We start from the raw sequence: 18,740 nt of genomic DNA, 5'->3' as shown, positions 1-18,740 counted from the left end.
GTAACATGGCGGTCAACTGCGACAGCTGCTGTCCTTGTTGGGCAATCTGCTGCGATTGCTGAGCGACCACCGTGGGAAGATCAGCGAGACTTGGCAGCGGCACCTCAGCGGGATCCATGGCCGGATCTACTGTCACGATTCGGCTTGCAGGTAGTGGATCCTCTGTGCCAGAGAGGGATTGGCGTGGACCGTGCTAGTGGACCGGTTCTAAGCCACTACTGGTTTTCACCAGAGCCCGCCGCAAAGCGGGATGGTCTTGCTGCGGCGGTAGTGACCAGGTCGTATCCACTAGCAACGGCTCACCTCTCTGGCTGCTGAAGATAGGCGCGGTACAAGGGAGTAGGCAGAAGCAAGGTCAGACGTAGCAGAAGGTCGGGGGCAGGCGGCAAGGTTCGTAGTCAGGATGGGTAGCAGAAGTTCAGGTACACAGGCTTTGGACACACTAAACGCTTTCACTGGCACAAGGCAACAAGATCCGGCAAGGGAGTGCATGGGAGGAGGTCAGATAAAGGCAGGGAGCAGATGGGAGCCAATTAAGCTAATTGGGCCAGGCACCAATCATTGGTGCGCTGGCCCTTTAAGTCGCAGAGAGCTGGCGCGCGCGCGCCCTAGAGAGCGGAGCCGCGCGCGCCAGCAGATGACAGCAGGGGACCGGGACGGGTAAGTGACCTGGGATGCGATTCGCGAGCGGGCGCGTCCCGCTGTGCGAACCGCATCCCCGACGGCCATGACAGTGCAGCGCTCCCGGTCAGCGGGACTGACCGGGGCGCTGCGGGGAGAGAGACGCCGTGAGCGCTCCGGGGAGGAGCGGGGACCCGGAGCGCTAGGCGTAACACTTATCCTGTACTGATCCTGAGTTATATCCTGTATTATACTCCAGAGCTGTACTCACTATTCTGCTGGTGAGGTCACCGTGTACATACATTACATTACTTATCCTGTACTGATCCTGAGTTATAGCCTGTATTATACTCCAGAGCTGTACTCACTATTCTGCTGGTGAGGTCACCGTGTACATACATTACATTACTTATCCTGTACTGATCCTGAGTTATATCCTGTATTATACCCCAGAGCTGTACTCACTATTCTGCTGGTGAGATCACTGTGTACATTACATTACATTACTTATTCTGTACTGATCCTGAGTTATATCCTGTATTATACTCCAGAGCTGTACTCACTATTCTGCTGGTGAGGTCACTGTGTACATACATTACATTACTTATCCTGTACTGATCCTGAGTTATATCCTGTATTACACTCCAGAGCTGTACTCACTATTCTGCTGGTGAGGTCACCGTGTACATACATTACATTACATTATTTATCATTGTATTTTGATGTACTCAGCATCTTATGACCTGAACTCCTCCGTTGCAGAATCCTGGGAACTTTTTGTTACAAAAAATAGAAAGAGGAAGAAGATAAGGACAGACACCTCCTCAGCATAAAACCCTCAGAGATTTGTGGGGGTACGTGTCATTACTGTTATGGTGAAGAGTCACTGATTCTTGGTAGGTGGACACACTTCCCCTTTTTTGCACAGATCTATGTTGGGGGCTGTCAGTATGGTGGGGAGCCCCCGCAGTCAGGTGGGGGCGCAGCTGGTAATATACGTTATTTTTAGAATTTTCCACCCTAAACATCTGGCAACAAATTCTGCATAATTTGCGCAAGTGCAGTCAGGGTGTGACTACGACTACGTCATGAACTGAGCAGAACCAGGAGAAAGATTTGTGCTGCTGCCTGGGCTTAACATAGAATTGTAAGGAATGATACCCTGTAACAAACCCTCAGCTGTGAGGTAGAATAGCACTATAGTTATTGTCAGACACTAAAGTTGACAGCAAGCAGAGATCTAAGGGCAGCGCCCCACTGCAGGGGTTTCCAGAGTGTTGTCTGAGCAGTCGGACATGTAACTCCGACACCAGTACCTTAAGAGTTAAAAGGACCCACTTGGCGTTTTTTTCACTTTTTATTGGCGTTTTTTGGCCCAGTGGCGCTTCATAAACCGCAGCATGTTGAGACTATGGCGGCTAATGTTTGAGGGGGGGGGGGGGGGGCTTGAGGTCGCCATAGATTTGCGCAGCCGGTGTTAAAGATAGACTTGGCCTGCTGAGCATGCGTAATAGTCGCGCATGATACATCTGGTGTGCAGTTTAACCCCTTAAAGGGGTACTCCGCTGATCAGCGTTTGGAACAAACTGTTCCAAACGCTGGAGTTCGTGACTTCATAGCCCCGCCCCCTCACGACATCACACCCCACCCCCCTCAATGCAAGTCTATGGGAGGGGGCGTGACGGATGTCACGCCCCCTCCCATAGACTTGCATTGAGGGGGTGGGGCGTGATACCATAAGGGGGCGGGGCTATGAAGTCACGAACTCCCGGCGGCGGCTTTAGCGTTCGGAAGAGTATGCTGAGCAGCAGAGTACCCCTTTAAGGTTGCGTGGCATGAATGTACGCCCTGCATCTGCTGTATTAAAGATGCTTAGGAGCTAACCGCGCTTCATACCTGGTGAGTCCCAGCTGCTATTCGCAGCCGGGACTCACCGCTAATGCTGGACATCACTGAACAGGCTGACGTCCGGCATTAACCCATTAGGCATTGCAATCAAAAGTGATAGCGACGTCTAAAAGTGGTAAAATACAGTTCCCAGTTCATTGTTAATGCTGAGCAGGACCCCCACTGTGAAATCACGGGGTCCCAATCAGCTTCAAATCAACTAGTGCCACAAAGTTAAACAGATTTGTTAAGTACTTCTAAACAAAAAATCTTAATTCTTCCAGTACTTATCAGCTGTTGTATGCTCCAGAGGAAGTTGTGTCGTTCTTTCCAGTCTGACCACAGTGCTCTCTGCTGCCACCTCTGTCCATGTCAGGAACTGTCCAGAGCAGAAGAGGTTTACTATGGGAATTTGCTCCTGTTCTGGACAGTTCCTGACATGGACAGAGGTGTCAGCAGAGAGCACTATGGTCAGACTGTAAAGAACTACACAACTTCCTGTGGAGCATACAGCAGCTGATAAGTACTGGAAGGATTAAGATTTTTCTATAGAAGTTATTTACAAATATAGCAAATAAGGAAAAATGCATGCACCCCTCCGACCTTCCTGAGCAATGGGATATGGCTTGGGGACTAGTGGAAACCTCCTCTCCACGGTAGTAATCCGGTGCCCGCCCAAAACAGTGAAATGAGGATAAGAAATTAGCAGGCGGCAATTAAAACCGCTTCTTTATTGCCTTACAGCAGGTCTCATGCAGAGAGGAACACACTATACCAACAGTTTCACTTTAGCAAGAACGCTTTCTCAAAATAGTATGGGTAAAGGGGAACACACTATTTAACCCATTGAGCGCCAGATGTCTCCAACACTTAAAGGGGTACTCCACTGGAAAACATTTGTCAGCAGAGAGCACTGTGGTCAGACAGAAAGGAAATTCAAAAAGAAAAGAACTTCCTGTGGAGCACACAGCAGCTGATAAGTACTGGAAGGGTTAAGATTTTTTTTTTAATAGAAGTCTTTTACAAATATGTTTAACTTTCTGGCACCAGTTGATTTAAACACATTTTTTTTTCCCAGTGGAGTACCCCTTTAATTAAACCCACGTGTGTATGCATAACAAATGTGTGGAAAATACATCCTGTAATAGAAATACATGAATAAACAATTTTACAAAAATGAGGACGGATCATTGTGGTCATTTAGACCTAAGATACCAGTTGCATTTGTGGTGTGCCATGGGGGGTGCGATGAGGTTTATGGGGCAGATGTTATTAAAGGGGTACTCCGGTGCTTAAACATCTTATCCCCTCCGGGGACTGATTACAAACGGGGTGCCGCGTGCATGATCCCGGGCGGCGGCGGGACTCCCGCGATCAGGCATCTTATCCCCTATCCTTTGGATAGGGGATAAGATGTTTAAGCACCGGAGAACCCCTTTAACCCCTAAATGTTCATGACACCAGGGCGTGTTTTTCCTAAGTAACCACCCAAACAGTAGTAAATGCTATCCATAGGTTAGGCACGGTAATAATAGTCCAAGGCCAGGTTAGGGTTAAGCTTTACTGAGGTAGACAGATGGTAACAGTCTTTACAGCTAGGCCAGGATCCCAGAGAGGTGACCAATAACACCGGGGACCTCGCAGCTTGCTGGGACTTGCAGTGACTTGACAGACTTTAGGACAGCCACGCTACCTATAATAGACGTGACAGGACTGAAGATAGTGACAGCAGACAGAGATGAACCGACTTACTGACATGTGGCTGTAATTTAGGCTTGAGGCCTCCAGATGTGCTGGACACTGGTTCTGAGACGTCTGGACTGGACTTGACCTCAGGCTCTAAGAGAGTGATTTGTAGTGTGGTGTCTGGGGTGAGGCAATGATGCTACAGGGTCTGGTGGTATTAACTCTTGGTTTGTCGTGACGCCAGGGTGAGGTTTGCTTAGTAAAGAAGGTCCTGCTGCCAACCGGCCCAAAAACTGCAGGGAATAAATGGAATGTCCACAGCAGGATTTATGAGATAACTGGAACTTTTACTTAACCTCTTGAGCAAACAGTCTTTACAAATATACAGTTTCTCCTGAGGTAACCGGGATGCAGGTTCCTCACAGGCTTTGCTGGGACTAGTAGTCTTGAGATGTAAGCAGGCCACTGTGCTACTAATTATAGGATTTGAGTTGAATGGTAGTAACTAGAAATTTGTAGATAGAGCTTGATAACTTACGGTTTTGGTGGCTGCTGGTTCTTTAGGCTTTGGTCTAGGTGAGATAAATTGACATATCCTGATTGCTTGATAGTCCGAAACTAAGAGAGCGAATTTACAGACTACAGCCTCTTATATACTAAGGAGGCTGGACTAATCCCATTGGTTGTCAAGCCTGGAGGTCCTGAACCCAGAGAACTCTGGGTACATCACATGACAGAATCACATGACCCCAGAAGGTCCTATACACTATACTATACAACCTTGTACATAATTGTATACATATTGACCAATATACATTATATCTTTAATGCATTATGCAAGGCGAGTAAAGGGTAAACCCTGCAGAAGAGCCCTGTAGAATGGCTCTAACTGAGGGGACTAAAGACAGGGACAGGACAAGGTCCTGTACCAGGACACCACAGTAGTACCTCCCCTCTTATAAAGGGGGACCGAGCAAGAAGCCCATAGGTCAAGTTGCAGGTCACCTGATTAGCAGGTGCTCTCTGGGTAACAAACATGTGAATTGAACATGTGACCACATTATCATGTGACTAACTCAAAAGGTCCTCAAAGGTCCTTTATACATAATACATATAACACTATGGGGGAGATGCTTCCGGAGGTTCCCCCAGGACACAGAGGGACTCCACCTGACAGGACCCAAGTACTGTACGGGACTATAACCCGTACTGGGATATCACACATTTGTCCGTAAATCCAGGTACCTGGTAATTCTATCCAATCCGCTATCCATTTGGTGTATGCGCTGTAATCCTAGAAACTGGATATTCTTGGTATCATTACAAAAATTATATTTACAAATCTGTTTAACTTTCTGGCACCATCTGTGAATTTGCGCCTAAAACACGTAGACTGACACATCGGGCACAAAAAGGCGCTCCTGCCAGTGAAATACGCATGGACGGCCGAAATCCCAAATGTGCACCAGCAGACCGGGCGGGCGCACAGGGCAGGATACATCAGCGTCATTTTGTTACATTGTATCATGTCACCTCCTGTGACACTTAAAGATCTGTTTTTTTTTTTTTTGTTTTGTTTTTTTTTTCTTTCCCACCATAAAAAGTTTTCCCTCGGCACAGAATGAAGTCATTGTCGTCTCCGAACAAGGTCGTGATTCAGAGCGGCTGACATTGCCGCAGGCCGCATCACACTGCGCGCTCAGGACTGCGAGGTTTCCAAGGAGCAGAAATCGCCTTTTTTTTTTTTCCTGGTATTTTTTCGTGTCCCGGGCGGTGAAGCTCCGATGATTATAGTTTCATTAATGGCTGTTTTACTGCCGCATAAAACCTGTCAGGACGGATCTATCTCACCGGACGGCGGCGCAGGGAGGCAGCCGGGGGGGGGGGGGGGGGGGGGAGTTTGGCGCCCGGCGCTGAGCAGATGAGGACTGGCATCCATTGTGACAGATTGGACTTTTCGTGTGTCTGTGATCAGCTGCGCGGCACGAAGGGGAAAAGCGCGCGGGGAGCAGCAGGACGAGGTCCTGGCGTATGACTGTGAGCTCGGCAGACACCGGGTGGAGGAGAAGTCATCATATAGGAGGAGATAACGTGTGCGCACATTCAAGGGCCACAACCTCCCGGACCCTGGGGCCCCCAGACAGGATGATTATCAGGAGCCTGGAAACCTAAAGGACAATGACCGGGAAAAGCTTCATCAACGTTCCGCTATAGCACTGCTTCCCAACCAAAGTGCCTCCAGCTGTTGCAAAACTACAGCTCCCAGCATGCCCGGACAGCCAACGGCTGTCTGAGCATGCTGGGAGTTGTAGTTTTGCAACAGCTGGAGGCACTCTGGTTGGGAAATGTCTCAGGGTTACTTATGTACGGGCACTGGGTAAGAGCTATCAGTCTGGAAACTGGAGAAAGATTTATGCTGCCGCCATGTTTGGCTCACGTGGAATTTTATAAACTGATACCTTGTAACAAACCCTCAGCTGTGAGGGAGAACAGCACTATATGTATTGTCAGACACTACGGTGTCAGCAAACGGAGAGCTAAGTGCCCTGGCATTCTGCATGGGTTTCCAGAGTGTTGTCTGAGCAGTTGGGCATGTAACTCCGACACTAGCACCTTAAAGGGGTACTCCAGTGGAAAAAGTTTTTTTTTTTTTTTAAAGGGGTACTCCGGTGGAAAACTTTTTTTTTTTTAATCAACTGGTGCCAGAAAGTTAAACAGATTTGTAATTTACTTCCAGTACTTATTAGCTGCTGAATACTACAGATGAAATTATTTTCTTTTTGTGCTCTCTGCTGACATCTCTGTCCATTTTAAGAACTGTCCAGATTAGGAGAAAATCCCCATAGCAAACATATGCTGCTCTGGACAGTTCCTAAAATGGACAGAGAGGTCAGCAGAGAGCACTGTGCTCGTGATGTCAGCAGAGAGCTCTGTGTTCCAAAAAGAAAATAATTTCCTCTGTAGTATTCAGCAGCTAATAAGTACTGGAAGGTTTAAGATTTTTAAATATAAGTAATTTACAAATCTGTTTAACTTTCTGGAGCCATATATATAAGTTTTCCACCGGAGTACCCCTTTAAATCAGCTGGCTCCAGAAAGTTAAACAGATTTGTAAATTACTTCTATTTAAAAATCTTAAACCTTCCAGTACTTATTAGCTGCTGAATACTACAGAGGAAATTCTTTTCTTTTTGGAACACAGAGCTCTCTGCTGACATTGCTGTCCATTTTAGGAACTGTCCAGAGCAGCATATGTTTTCTATGGGGATTTTCTTCTGCTCTGGACGGTTCTTAAAATGGACAGAGATGTCAGCAGAGAGCTGTGTTCCAAAAAGAAAATAAATTTCTCTGTAGTATTCAGCAGCTAATGAGTACTGGAAGTACTGTCCTCCTCCAGACTCCTCTGTCCTCCTCCTCCAGACTCCTCTGTCCTCCTCCTCCAGACTCCTCTGTCCACCTCCTCCAGACTCCTCTGTCCTCCTCCAGATCCCTCTCTGTCTCCTCCAGACTCCTCTGTCCTCCTCCTCCAGACTCCTCTGTCCTTCTCCTCCAGACTCCTCTGTCCTCCTCCTCCAGACTCCTCTGTCCTTCTCCTCCAGACTCCTCTGTCCTTCTCCTCCAGACTCCTCTGTCCTCCTCCTCCAGACTCCTCTGTCCTCCTCCTCCAGACTCCTCTGTCCTTCTCCTCCAGACTCCTCTGTCCTCCTCCTCCAGACTCCTCTGTCCTTCTCCTCCAGACTCCTCTGTCCTCCTCCAGACTCCTCTGTCCTCCTCCTCCAGACTCCTCTGTCCTCCTCCAGATCCCTCTCTGTCTCCTCCATACTCCTCAGGAGAGTGTCTTGTTGCAGATGGTGAACAATAACTCCCCCTCTCATTATTATCCCCCTGTATTGTGTCACCATTGGTTATATACAGACAGATGCGTCGTCTCCCTGCTCGCGGCTGCCTTCGTGTCATTGTCGCTGATCTTTCCCTGACGTCTACGATCTGCAGGTAGATTCCACCACTTCGGTCTCTGCTGTCGCTGGGGACTTTGAAGTCATCCTGTGATAGATCTTTCTCTCTCTGTTACCTACATGTGAAGTTTCACTTCAGTTTTATGTGGGGTGCCGGGGGGGTGGGGAACAGCAAGAGACCGCACAGTACAGAGGTATATAGTGCAGGAAATAGACTGGCGGGAGTAAGAAGTGATAATGTGCCGCCAGATTACAATCTGCACTATAAGAGTCCCGAATCTATGAGACACAAAGTGGCAGAACTCTTCAGTATACAAGTGCGATGTCCCAGTATGGGACATCATCCTACAGTCCTATAAGGTTGAGTCCCTGTACGTCCTCAGGGCTCTCCTGCAGTGTTCCCCCATAAAGTGTATATAAGGTGTAAAGGACCTTTGATATGATAATAGTTGTCACATGTTAAAGTCACATGTTTTGTTACCCAGAGAGCACCAGATGACCAGATGACCCGCAGCTAGCCTATGGGCTCCTTGCCCCGCCCCCTTCATAAAAGGGGGAGGTACTACAATCTCTCTCTTGTGTTTCACTTCTGCTGAGGTCAAGTCCAGTGCAGACATCTCAGGGTCAGTGTCCAGCACATCTGGAGGCCTCAAGCCTAAATTACAGCCACAAGTCAGTAAGTCGGGTCATCTCTGTCTGCTGTCACTATCTTCAGTCTTGTCACGTCTATTATAGTCAGCGTTGCTGTCCTAAAGTCTGGCAAAGTCACTGCAAGTCCCAGCAAGCTGCGAGGTCCCCTGTGTTAACGGTCATCTCTCTGGGATCCCGGCCTAGCTGTAAAGACTGTTACCATCTGTCTACCTCAGTAAAAGCTACCAATAACCTTAACCTTGGACTATTATTAACCCCTAACCAAGGAGTAACGGGATTACCGGCGGGTGGTTACATAGGAAAACCACGCCCTGGCGTCACGAACACTTAGGGGTTAATGCCATCTACCCCTGGGCAAAACCATCTGCCCCTACACCTCACATCGCACCCCAGTGGCTCACCACACAATTCAATGGGTTCGAAAAACGTAGCTGCTGTGTGCGCTATATACTCCAATGGAACTGAGCTGCAATACCAAACACAAACTGAGGAAAAGAGTGGCACTGTTTCTGGAAGAAATCAGCAAAGTTTTCGTAATCCTGTAAAAGCTCTGAAAACTTTATTCTGTTACTGGACCTGATATTGTTCCTATATTCCAGTGTTTCTCAATCAGAGTGTCTCCAACTGTTGCAAAACTACAACTCCCAGCATGCCCGGACAGCCTGCGGCTGTCCGGGCATGCTGGGAGTTGTAGTTTTGCAACAGCTTGAGGCACACTGCATGGGAAAAATCCTGCTATACACGATAAGGGAACAAAACCAGGAAAACAGCAAGAAATACAAACAGACAAATAATTGGGGTCAGGCAAGACAAGGTCAGAACCAGGAGGACTACAAGGTACAGGACGACAGGCAAAGGAATAGTCAGGTCAGCCATGCTGGGAGTTGTAGTTCTGCAACAGCTGGAGGGACACTGGATGGGAAACACTGCTATACATGAAAAGGGCCAGGAAACAAAACCAGGAAGACAGTAAGGAATACAAACAGACAAACAAACAGGGTCAGGTAAGCCAAGGTCAGAACCAGGAGGACTACAAGGTACAGGACAACAGGCAAAAGAATAGTCAGGTCAGCCATGCTGGGAGTTGTAGCTTTGCAACAGCTGGAGGCACGCTGGTTTGGAGACACTACTAAAACAATCTGTGCTCCTCCCGATATATGGAGTAGTCATGATTCCCCTGTATACATCACCAAGCAGAGGGGCTGTGGAGACCGATCTCAGGGATACAACGTAACAGATTTGTTGCTGACATTTTGGTCACATGACACAAATAGATAAATATGGAAAACAAAGAATTGACTCTTGCACCAAAACAACCTGATGTTTCTACCAGAGGTTTTAGGCCGAGTTCACAGGTTGCACTTATATTGAGTTTTTTTTTTAGTTTGTTTTTTTTGCTGCAGATTAAAAAAATTCTGACTTTTGCAGCAATTTTGTGCACATGCAGTAAAAAATAAAAAATAAAAAAATAAACAAACAAACAAACAAAAAAACGCTATGATGTGTAATGTGTGAACACAGCTTTAATAACCGGACTGAAGCTTCAGATTATTATGAATGTATAAGAAGAAAATGGAAACCATTGGAGAAGAGGTGGAGGAAGAAGAAAGAGAGGATGAGCTTCATCATCCTAATCCCCATCATCATAATAATCATCCTATTTATCATCCTTATCATCATGCCAATCATCAAAATAATCATCCTGCTCCTCATCATCATCATCTTCATCCTCCTTGTCATCATAATAATCATCATTCTACTCCTCTTCATCATAATAATCATTCTCCTGCTCTTCATCATCTCCATCCTCCTTGTTAACATAATAATCATCCTCCTTATCCTCCTCCTCATTCTCCTCCTTGTCCTCATCCTCCTCCTTGTTCTTCTCATTATCCTCCTCATCATCATTCTCCTCCTTATCATCATAATTTTCCTCATCCTCATTCTCCTCCTCATTCTCCTCATCATCCTGCTTGTTCTCCTCATCCTCCTCATCACAATAATCATCCTCCTCATAATAATAATCATCCTCCTCATAATAATCCTCATCCTCATCATAATAATCATCCTCCTCCTCGTTCTTCTCATCCTCCTTGTTCTCCTCCTCCTCATCATCACAATAATCATCCTCCTCATACCAATAATCATCCTCCTCATCCCAATAACCATCATCCTCATCCCTATAATCATCATTCTCCTCCTCATCATCATCATCCTCATTCTCCTCCTTATCATCCTCCTCATTATCCTCCTCCTTGTTCTCTTCCTCCTTTTTCTCCTCCTCATCATCCTTGTTCTTCTTCTCATCATGCTCCTCATTCTCCTCCTCATCCTCCTCCTCATTTTCCTGCTCAACATCATCCTCATACTCCTCCTCATCCTTGTTCTCTTCCTCATCTTCCTCCTTGTTCTCCTCCTCATTCTCCTTTTCCTCAACCTCCTCCTTGTTCTCCTCTCCCTCATCCTCCTCATTCTCCTTTTCCTCATCCTCCTCCTTGTTCTCTTCCTCCTCATCCTCCTCCTCATTCTCCTGCTCATCCTCCTCCTAATTTTCCTCATAATCATCCTCCTCCTCATCATCCTCATTCTCCTCCTCATCATCCTGCTTGTTCTCCTCATCATCATCGTCCTCCTCATCATACTCATCCCAATAACCATCATCCTCATCCCAATAATCATCCTCCTCCTCCTCATCATCATCCTCATTCTCCTCCTTATCATCCTCCTCCTCATTCTCCTCCTCATTATCCTCCTCCTTTTTCTCTTCCTCCTTCTCCTCCTTTTTCTCCTCCTCATCATCCTTGTTCTTCTCATCATGCTCCTCATTCTCCTCATCATCATCCTCCTCATTCTCTTGCTCAATATCATCCTCATACTCCTCCTCATCCTTGTTCTCCTCCTCCTCATCCTCCTTGTTCTCTTCCTCATCTTCCTCCTTGTTCTCCTCCTCATTCTCCTTTTCCTCAACCTCCTCCTTGTTCTCCTCATCATCATCCTCCTCATTCTCCTTTTCCTCAACCTCCTCCTTGTTCTCTTCCTCCTCCTCCTCATTCTCCTGCTCATCCTCCTCCTAATTTTCCTCATAATCATCCTCATTCTCCTCCTCTTCATCCTCCTATTTATCCTCCTCATCATCCTGCTTGTTCTCATCATCATTGTCCTCCTCCTCCTCATCATCATCCTCCTCGTCATCCTCATCACAATAATCATCATCCTCATCATAATAATCCTCTTCCTCCTCCTTGTTCTCCTCCTCATCATCCTCCTCCTCATCATCATCAACCTTGTTCTTCTCATCCTCCTCATCATCATTCTTCTCAACACAATTCTCCTTATCATCCTCCTCATTCTCCTCCTCCTCCTCCTCATCATCATCAACCTTGTTCTTCTCCTCCTCATCCTCCTCCTTATCATCCTCCTCCTCATCATAATCCTCCTTATCATCCTCCTCATTCTCCTCCTCATTATTCTCCTCATTCTCCTCTTTATTATCCTCCTCATTCTCCTCCTCATCATCCTCCTAATCCTCCTCCTCCTCATCATCCTCATACTCCTCATTATTCTGCTCATTCTCCTCTTTATTATCCTCCTCATTCTCCTCCTCATCATCCTCATTCTCCTCCTCATCATCATCCTCCTCATTCTCCTCCTCATCATCCTCATACTCCTCATCATCCTCCTCATTCTCCTTTTCCTCGTACTCCTCCTTGTTCTCTTCCTCATCATCCTTGTTCTCCTCATTATCCTCCTGCTCATCATCATCCTCATTCTCCTCCTCATCATCATCCTACTCATTATTCTGCTTGTTCTCCTCATCATTATCCTCCTCATCATCCTGCTTGTTCTCTTCCTCATCATCCTCCTCATTATCCTCCTGCTCATCAACATCCTCATTCTCCTCCTCATCATCCTCCCCATCATCCTCCTCATTATTCTGCTTGTTCTCCTCGTCATTATCCTCCTCATCATCCTGCTTGTTCTCCTCATCATCCTCATCACAATAATCATTCTCCTCATTACAATAATCATTCTCCTCATCACAATAATCATCCTCCTCATCATAATAATCCTCTTCCTCCTCCTTGTTCTCCTCCTCATCCTCCTCCTCCTCCTTGTTCTCCTTCTGATCCTCCTCATCATCATCCTCCTCATTATCATCCTCCTCCTCATCCTCCTCCTCCTCATCATCCTCCTCATTCTCCTCCTCGCTCTCCTCCTCCTCATTCTCCTCCTCCTCCATGTTCTCCTCCTCCTCATTCTCCTTCTCCTCATCATCCTCCTTGCTCTCTTCCTCCTCATCATCCTCCTCTCTCTCCTCCTCCTCCTCATCACAATAATAATCCTCCTTATTACAATAATCTTCCTCCTCATCATCCACATCACACTGCTGTAATGACATAGCGGTACTCACATGGTACAGGGGCACTGTGTTACTTTCGGCAAGGGAGAAGGTCAGGGCATCTTGTTGTGCGGGGTCCAGCCTCCCCGATGAGGTTAACATTGAAGGGCTGATGGGGTAACTGGGGCTGCCGGGGTTTTTGCCTTTTTTCCTGGAGTGGCGCCCGGTGTCCCTCTTGTTGTCTTTCTGGGTGACCGGCTCTTCTTGTATCACCAGGATCTTGTCATCGCTCAGGTATCGCAGCAGAGAATTCTCAGAGTCAGTAGAGATGGAAGGAAGAGACAGAAAAATGAAAGGTAAGCAGAAGGCAGCATCCGGGGTGTGTGGGCTCCGAACTGTTTACTGCCTGAGAAGATCTCACGTGTGACGTGTGACATCCTACCTAACCACGGAAACAACCGACCTACTGCTCCAGGACCCCCCAACCTCAAAGTCCTGAACTACTCTGTGCTGCTGAGAACTGTTGTGTATAACCACCTACAAGGTCAATATGGTTCTCTTCTGATATACTCTGTGCTGCTGACAACTGTTGTGTATAACCACCTACAAGGTCAATATGGTTCTCTCCTGATATACTCTGTGCTGCTGAGAACTGTTGTGTATAACCACCTACCAGGTCAATATGGTTCTCTCCTGATATACTCTGTGCTGCTGAGGACTGTTGTATATAACAACCTACAAGGTCAATATGGTTCTCTCCTGATATACTCTGTGCTGCTGAGAACTGTTGTGTATAACCACCTACTAGGTCAATATGGTTCTCTCCTGATATACTCTGTGCTGCTGAGAACTGTTGTGTATAACCACCTACCAGGTCAATATGGTTCTCTCCTGATATACTCTGTGCTGCTGAGAACTGTTGTGTATAACCACCTACCAGGTCAATATGGTTCTCTCCTGATATACTCTGTGCTGCTGAGAACTGTTGTGTATAACCACCTACTAGGTCAATATGGTTCTCTCCTGATATACTCTGTGCTGCTGAGGACTGTTGTGTATAACAACCTACAAGGTCAATATGGTTCTCTCCTGATATACTCTGTGCTGCTGAGGACTGTTGTGTATAACCACCTACAAGGTCAATATGGTTCTCTCCTGAAATACTCTGTGCTGCTGAGAACTGTTGTGTATAACCACCTATAAAGTCAATATGGTTCTCTCCTGATATACTCTGTGCTGCTGAGAACTGTTGTGTATAACCACCTACTAGGTCAATATGGTTCTCTCCTGATATACTCTGTGCTGCTGAGGACTGTTGTGTATAACATCCTACTAGGTCAATATGGTTCTCTCCTGATATACTCTGTGCTGCTGAGGACTGTTGTGTATAACCACCTACAAGGTCAATATGGTTCTCTCCTGATATACTCTGTGCTGCTGAGGACTGTTGTGTATAACATCCTACTAGGTCAATATGGTTCTCTCCTGAAATACTCTGTGCTGCTGAGAACTGTTGTGTATAACCACCTACTAGGTCAATATGGTTCTCTCCTGAAATACTCTGTGCTGCTGACAACTGTTGTGTATAACCACCTACTAGGTCAATATGGTTCTCTCCTGATATACTCTGTGCTGCTGAGAACTGTTGTGTATAACCACCTACCAGGTCAATATGGTTCTCTCCTGATATACTCTGTGCTGCTGACAACTGTTGTGTATATCCACCTACAAGGCCAATATGGTTCTCTCCTGATATACTCTGTGCTGCTGGGACTCTGCTTCACATACTATGTAACTCTTACCCTGTGACCTCCCACATGATCAGCACACTCCTCTCCTGACATACTCTGTGCTGCTGGAGGACTCTGCTTCTATGTATCTCTCAGCCTGTGACCTGCCACAAGGTCAACCACAAAGCCGTGTGCCCCCACACAGTAAACACAGGAAGTGGCCTCAAATACAAAAATATATTCAAAAGAACTGTGAGAAAACTACAAGTCCAACCAATCAACAGACACTTAGCCAGGGTGGGGGACAATACTGCAAAAAAATAAATAAATAAAAAATAAAATAAACCCTTTCAGCTAAATGTGATGCGCAGTGCGGACTCCACGCAGATTTCATCATTTTACGCACGTCACTTTGCAAATTTGTGGAAATTACAGTCGGCTCCAGGATAGTGCAAAAAATAAAAAAAATTAATTAATAGAATAAAAACGGTAAAAAACTGTTGCACATTCACGTGCCAGCCGGTCGCTAAAGTCCATTTACACAAAAAATGTATTAATTTTTTTTCTTAAAAATTATAAATTCGCCACGCTATCCGGCAAAGCTGCAAGCCACGCCCCTCCCAAAAAGCTAGGAAGCCAGCGCAGACAATATGATAAGAGCGCATATGAAGTTACATGATAACTTTGGTGCAAGTTACAGCGCAAAATAAAAACAATGCATGCTACTCAACTGACACCCCCCCTCACCCTTTACCCACTGGACTGGCCATTAATATCCTATATGTGCAGTCCTACATGTGCAGTCCTACATGTGCAGTCCTACACGCGCAGTCCTACACGCGCAGTCCTACACGCGCAGTCCTACACGTGCAGTCCAGTATGTGCAGTCCAGTATGTGCAGTCCTACATGTGCAGTCCTACATGTGCAGTTCTATACGTGAAGTCCTTTATGTGCAGTCCTATACGTGGAGTCCCATATGTGGAGTCCCATATTTGCAGTCCCATATGTGCAGTCCCATATGTGCAGTCCCATAAGTGCAGTCCTATACGTACAGTCCTATACGTACAGTCCTATATGTGCAGTCCAGTATGTGCAGTCCAGTATGTGCAGTCCAGTATGTGCAGTCCAGTATGTGCAGTCCTACATGTGCAGTTCTATACGTGAAGTCCTTTATGTGCAGTCCTATATGTGCAGTCCTATATGTGCAGTCCTATATGTGCAGTCCTATACGTGCAGTCTTATATGTGCAGTCCTATACGTGGAGTCCCATATGTGGAGTCCCATACGTGCAGTCCTATACGTGCAGTCCTATACGTGCAGTCCTATACGTGCAGTCCTATAGGTACAGTCCTATACGTACAGTCCTATACGTACAGTCCTATACGTACAGTCCAGTATGTGCAGTCCTTTATGTGCAGTCCTATATGCGCAGTCCTATATGTGCAGTCCTATATGTGCAGTCCTATATGTGCAGTCCTATATGTGCAGTACTATATGTGCAGCCCTATACGTGCAGCCCCATATGCGCAGTCCCATATGTGCAGTCCTATATGCGCAGTCCTATATGTGCAGTCTTATATGTGCAGCCCTATATGTGCAGTCCTATATGTGCAGTTCTATACGTGCAGTTCTATACGTGCAGTCCAGTATGTGCAGTCCTATATGTACAGTCCTTTATGTACAGTCTTATATGTGCAGTCCTAAATGTGCAGTCCTAAATGTGCAGTCCTATATGTGCAGTCCTAAATGTGCAGTCCCATATGTACAGTCTTATATGTGCAGTCCTATACGTGCAGTTCTATACGTGCAGTCCCATATGTGCAGTCCTATATGTGCAGTACTATATGTGCAGTCCCATACGTGCAGTCCCATATGTACAGTCTTATACGTGCAGTCCTATACGTGCAGCCCCATACGTGCAGTTCTATACGTGCAGTCCCATATGTGCAGTCCTATATGTGCAGTCCTATACGTGCAGTCCTATACGTGCAGTCCTATACATGCAGTCCTATACGTGCAGTCCCATATGTGCAGTCCTATATGTGCAGTCCTATACGTGCAGGCCTATACGTGCAGTCCTATATGTACAGTCTTATATGTGCAGTCCTATACATGCAGGCCTATACGTGCAGTCCTATACGTGCAGTCCTATATGTGCAGTCCTATATGTGCAGTCCTATACGTGCAGTCCTATATAAGTGCAGTCCTATATGTGCAGTCCTATATGTGCAGTCCTATACGTGCAGTCCTATACGTACAGTTCTATACGTGCAGTCCCATATGTGCAGTCCTATATGTGCAGTCCTATACGTGCAGTCCTATACGTGCAGGCCTATACGTGCAGTCCTATACGTGCAGTCCTATATGTGCAGTCCTATATGTGCAGTCCTATATGTGCAGTCCTATACGTGCAGTCCTATATAAGTGCAGTCCTATATGTGCAGTCCTATATGTGCAGTCCTATACGTGCAGCCCTATACGTGCAGTTCTATACGTGCAGTCCCATATGTGCAGTCCTATATGTGCAGTCCTATATGTGCAGTCCTATATGTGCAGTTCTATACGTGCAGTCCCATATGTGCAGTCCTATATGTAGAGTACTATATGTGCAGTCCCATATGTGCAGTCCTATATGTGCAGTCTTATACGTGCAGTCCTATACGTGGAGTCCCATACGTGGAGTCCCATACGTGGAGTCCTATACGTGCAGTCCTATACGTGCAGTCCTATACGTGCAGTCCTATATGTGCAGTCCTATATGTAGAGTACTATATGTGCAGTCCCATATGTGCAGTCCTATACGTGCAGTCCTATATGTGCAGTCCTATATGTGCAGTCCTATATGTGCAGTCCTATACGTGCAGTCCCATACGTACAGTCCCATACGTACAGTCCTATACGTGCAGTCCTATACGTGCAGTCCTATACGTGCAGTCCTATACGTGCAGTCCTATACGTGCAGTCCTATACGTGCAGTCCTATATGTGCAGTCCCATACGTGCAGTCCTATATGTGCAGTCCTATATGTGCAGTCCTATACGTGCAGTTCTATACGTGCAGTTCTATACGTGCAGTCCCATATGTGCAATCCTATATGTGCAGTCCTATATGTGCAATCCTATATGTGCAGTCCCATATGTGCAGTCCTATATGTAGAGTACTATATGTGCAGTCCCATATGTGTAGTCCCATATGTGCAGTCCTATACGTGCAGTCCTATGCGTGCAGTGACTATGTCCCATATTCTTCCTGTGGACTATGTCGAGGACCTGACCCTCACCTCTGCTCCCTCTCTTATACATATTGGGCTCCTTGGGTTCCCCGATCCAGTTGTATTCTGTCGGCATCGACACCGGCCTCAGGTCCCCTGCGGGGAGAAGAAGAAGCTATTATTATTATTATACACAGAAGAAAGGGGGGAGGGGTATCGTTCGCCATGAAATGTGCGGAAAATAAATCCTTAAATAATACCCGGACGACTCAGGAGACGCCACAGGGGATCGCAACTATCATTCCGCACACGCGGCAGAAATTTCACGGGTTGAACAGTCACAACTAGAATTGCGCAAATAGCAATAGCGGAACCATTTGTCTATGAATTGGAACAGAAAAATAATGTTTTTTTTTAACTCGTTTATTAAAGGTGAGGTTTAAAGGGATACATTTCATTTATTTATTTATTTATTTCAAATCAACCAGTGGCCGGAAAGTTCTACAGATTTGTAAATTACTTCTATATAAAAAGCTTAACCCTTCCAGTACTTATAAGCTGCTGTATGCTCCAGACGAAGTTGTGTAGTTCTTTCCAGTCTGACCACAGTGCTCTCTGCTGACACCTGATGCCCGTATCAGGAACTGTCCAGAGTAGG

The 18,740-nt window shown here is 46.4% G+C and overlaps 1 protein-coding gene across 2 annotated transcripts in view; it reads right to left on the bottom strand.

Moving 5' to 3' along the window:
- LOC130291147 (connector enhancer of kinase suppressor of ras 2-like) overlaps window positions 1-18,740 on the bottom strand; it is a 563,764-nt gene that overhangs the window by 90,325 nt on the left and 454,699 nt on the right. For both annotated transcript variants that reach the window (XM_056539606.1, XM_056539607.1), the window contains exons 12-13: window positions 18,153-18,238; window positions 13,213-13,461 (exon numbers count right to left, since the gene is read on the bottom strand). In XM_056539606.1, the coding sequence (XP_056395581.1) occupies window positions 13,213-13,461; window positions 18,153-18,238 (335 nt within the window). The remainder of the gene's footprint in view (window positions 1-13,212; window positions 13,462-18,152; window positions 18,239-18,740) is intronic.

The sequence above is a fragment of the Hyla sarda genome, chromosome 9 (genome assembly GCF_029499605.1).
Source record: "Hyla sarda isolate aHylSar1 chromosome 9, aHylSar1.hap1, whole genome shotgun sequence".
NCBI classification, from domain to species: Eukaryota; Metazoa; Chordata; class Amphibia; order Anura; family Hylidae; genus Hyla; species Hyla sarda.
Note: the sequence above shows the minus strand (reverse complement) of the source record. Positions and strands in the feature narration are given on the sequence as shown.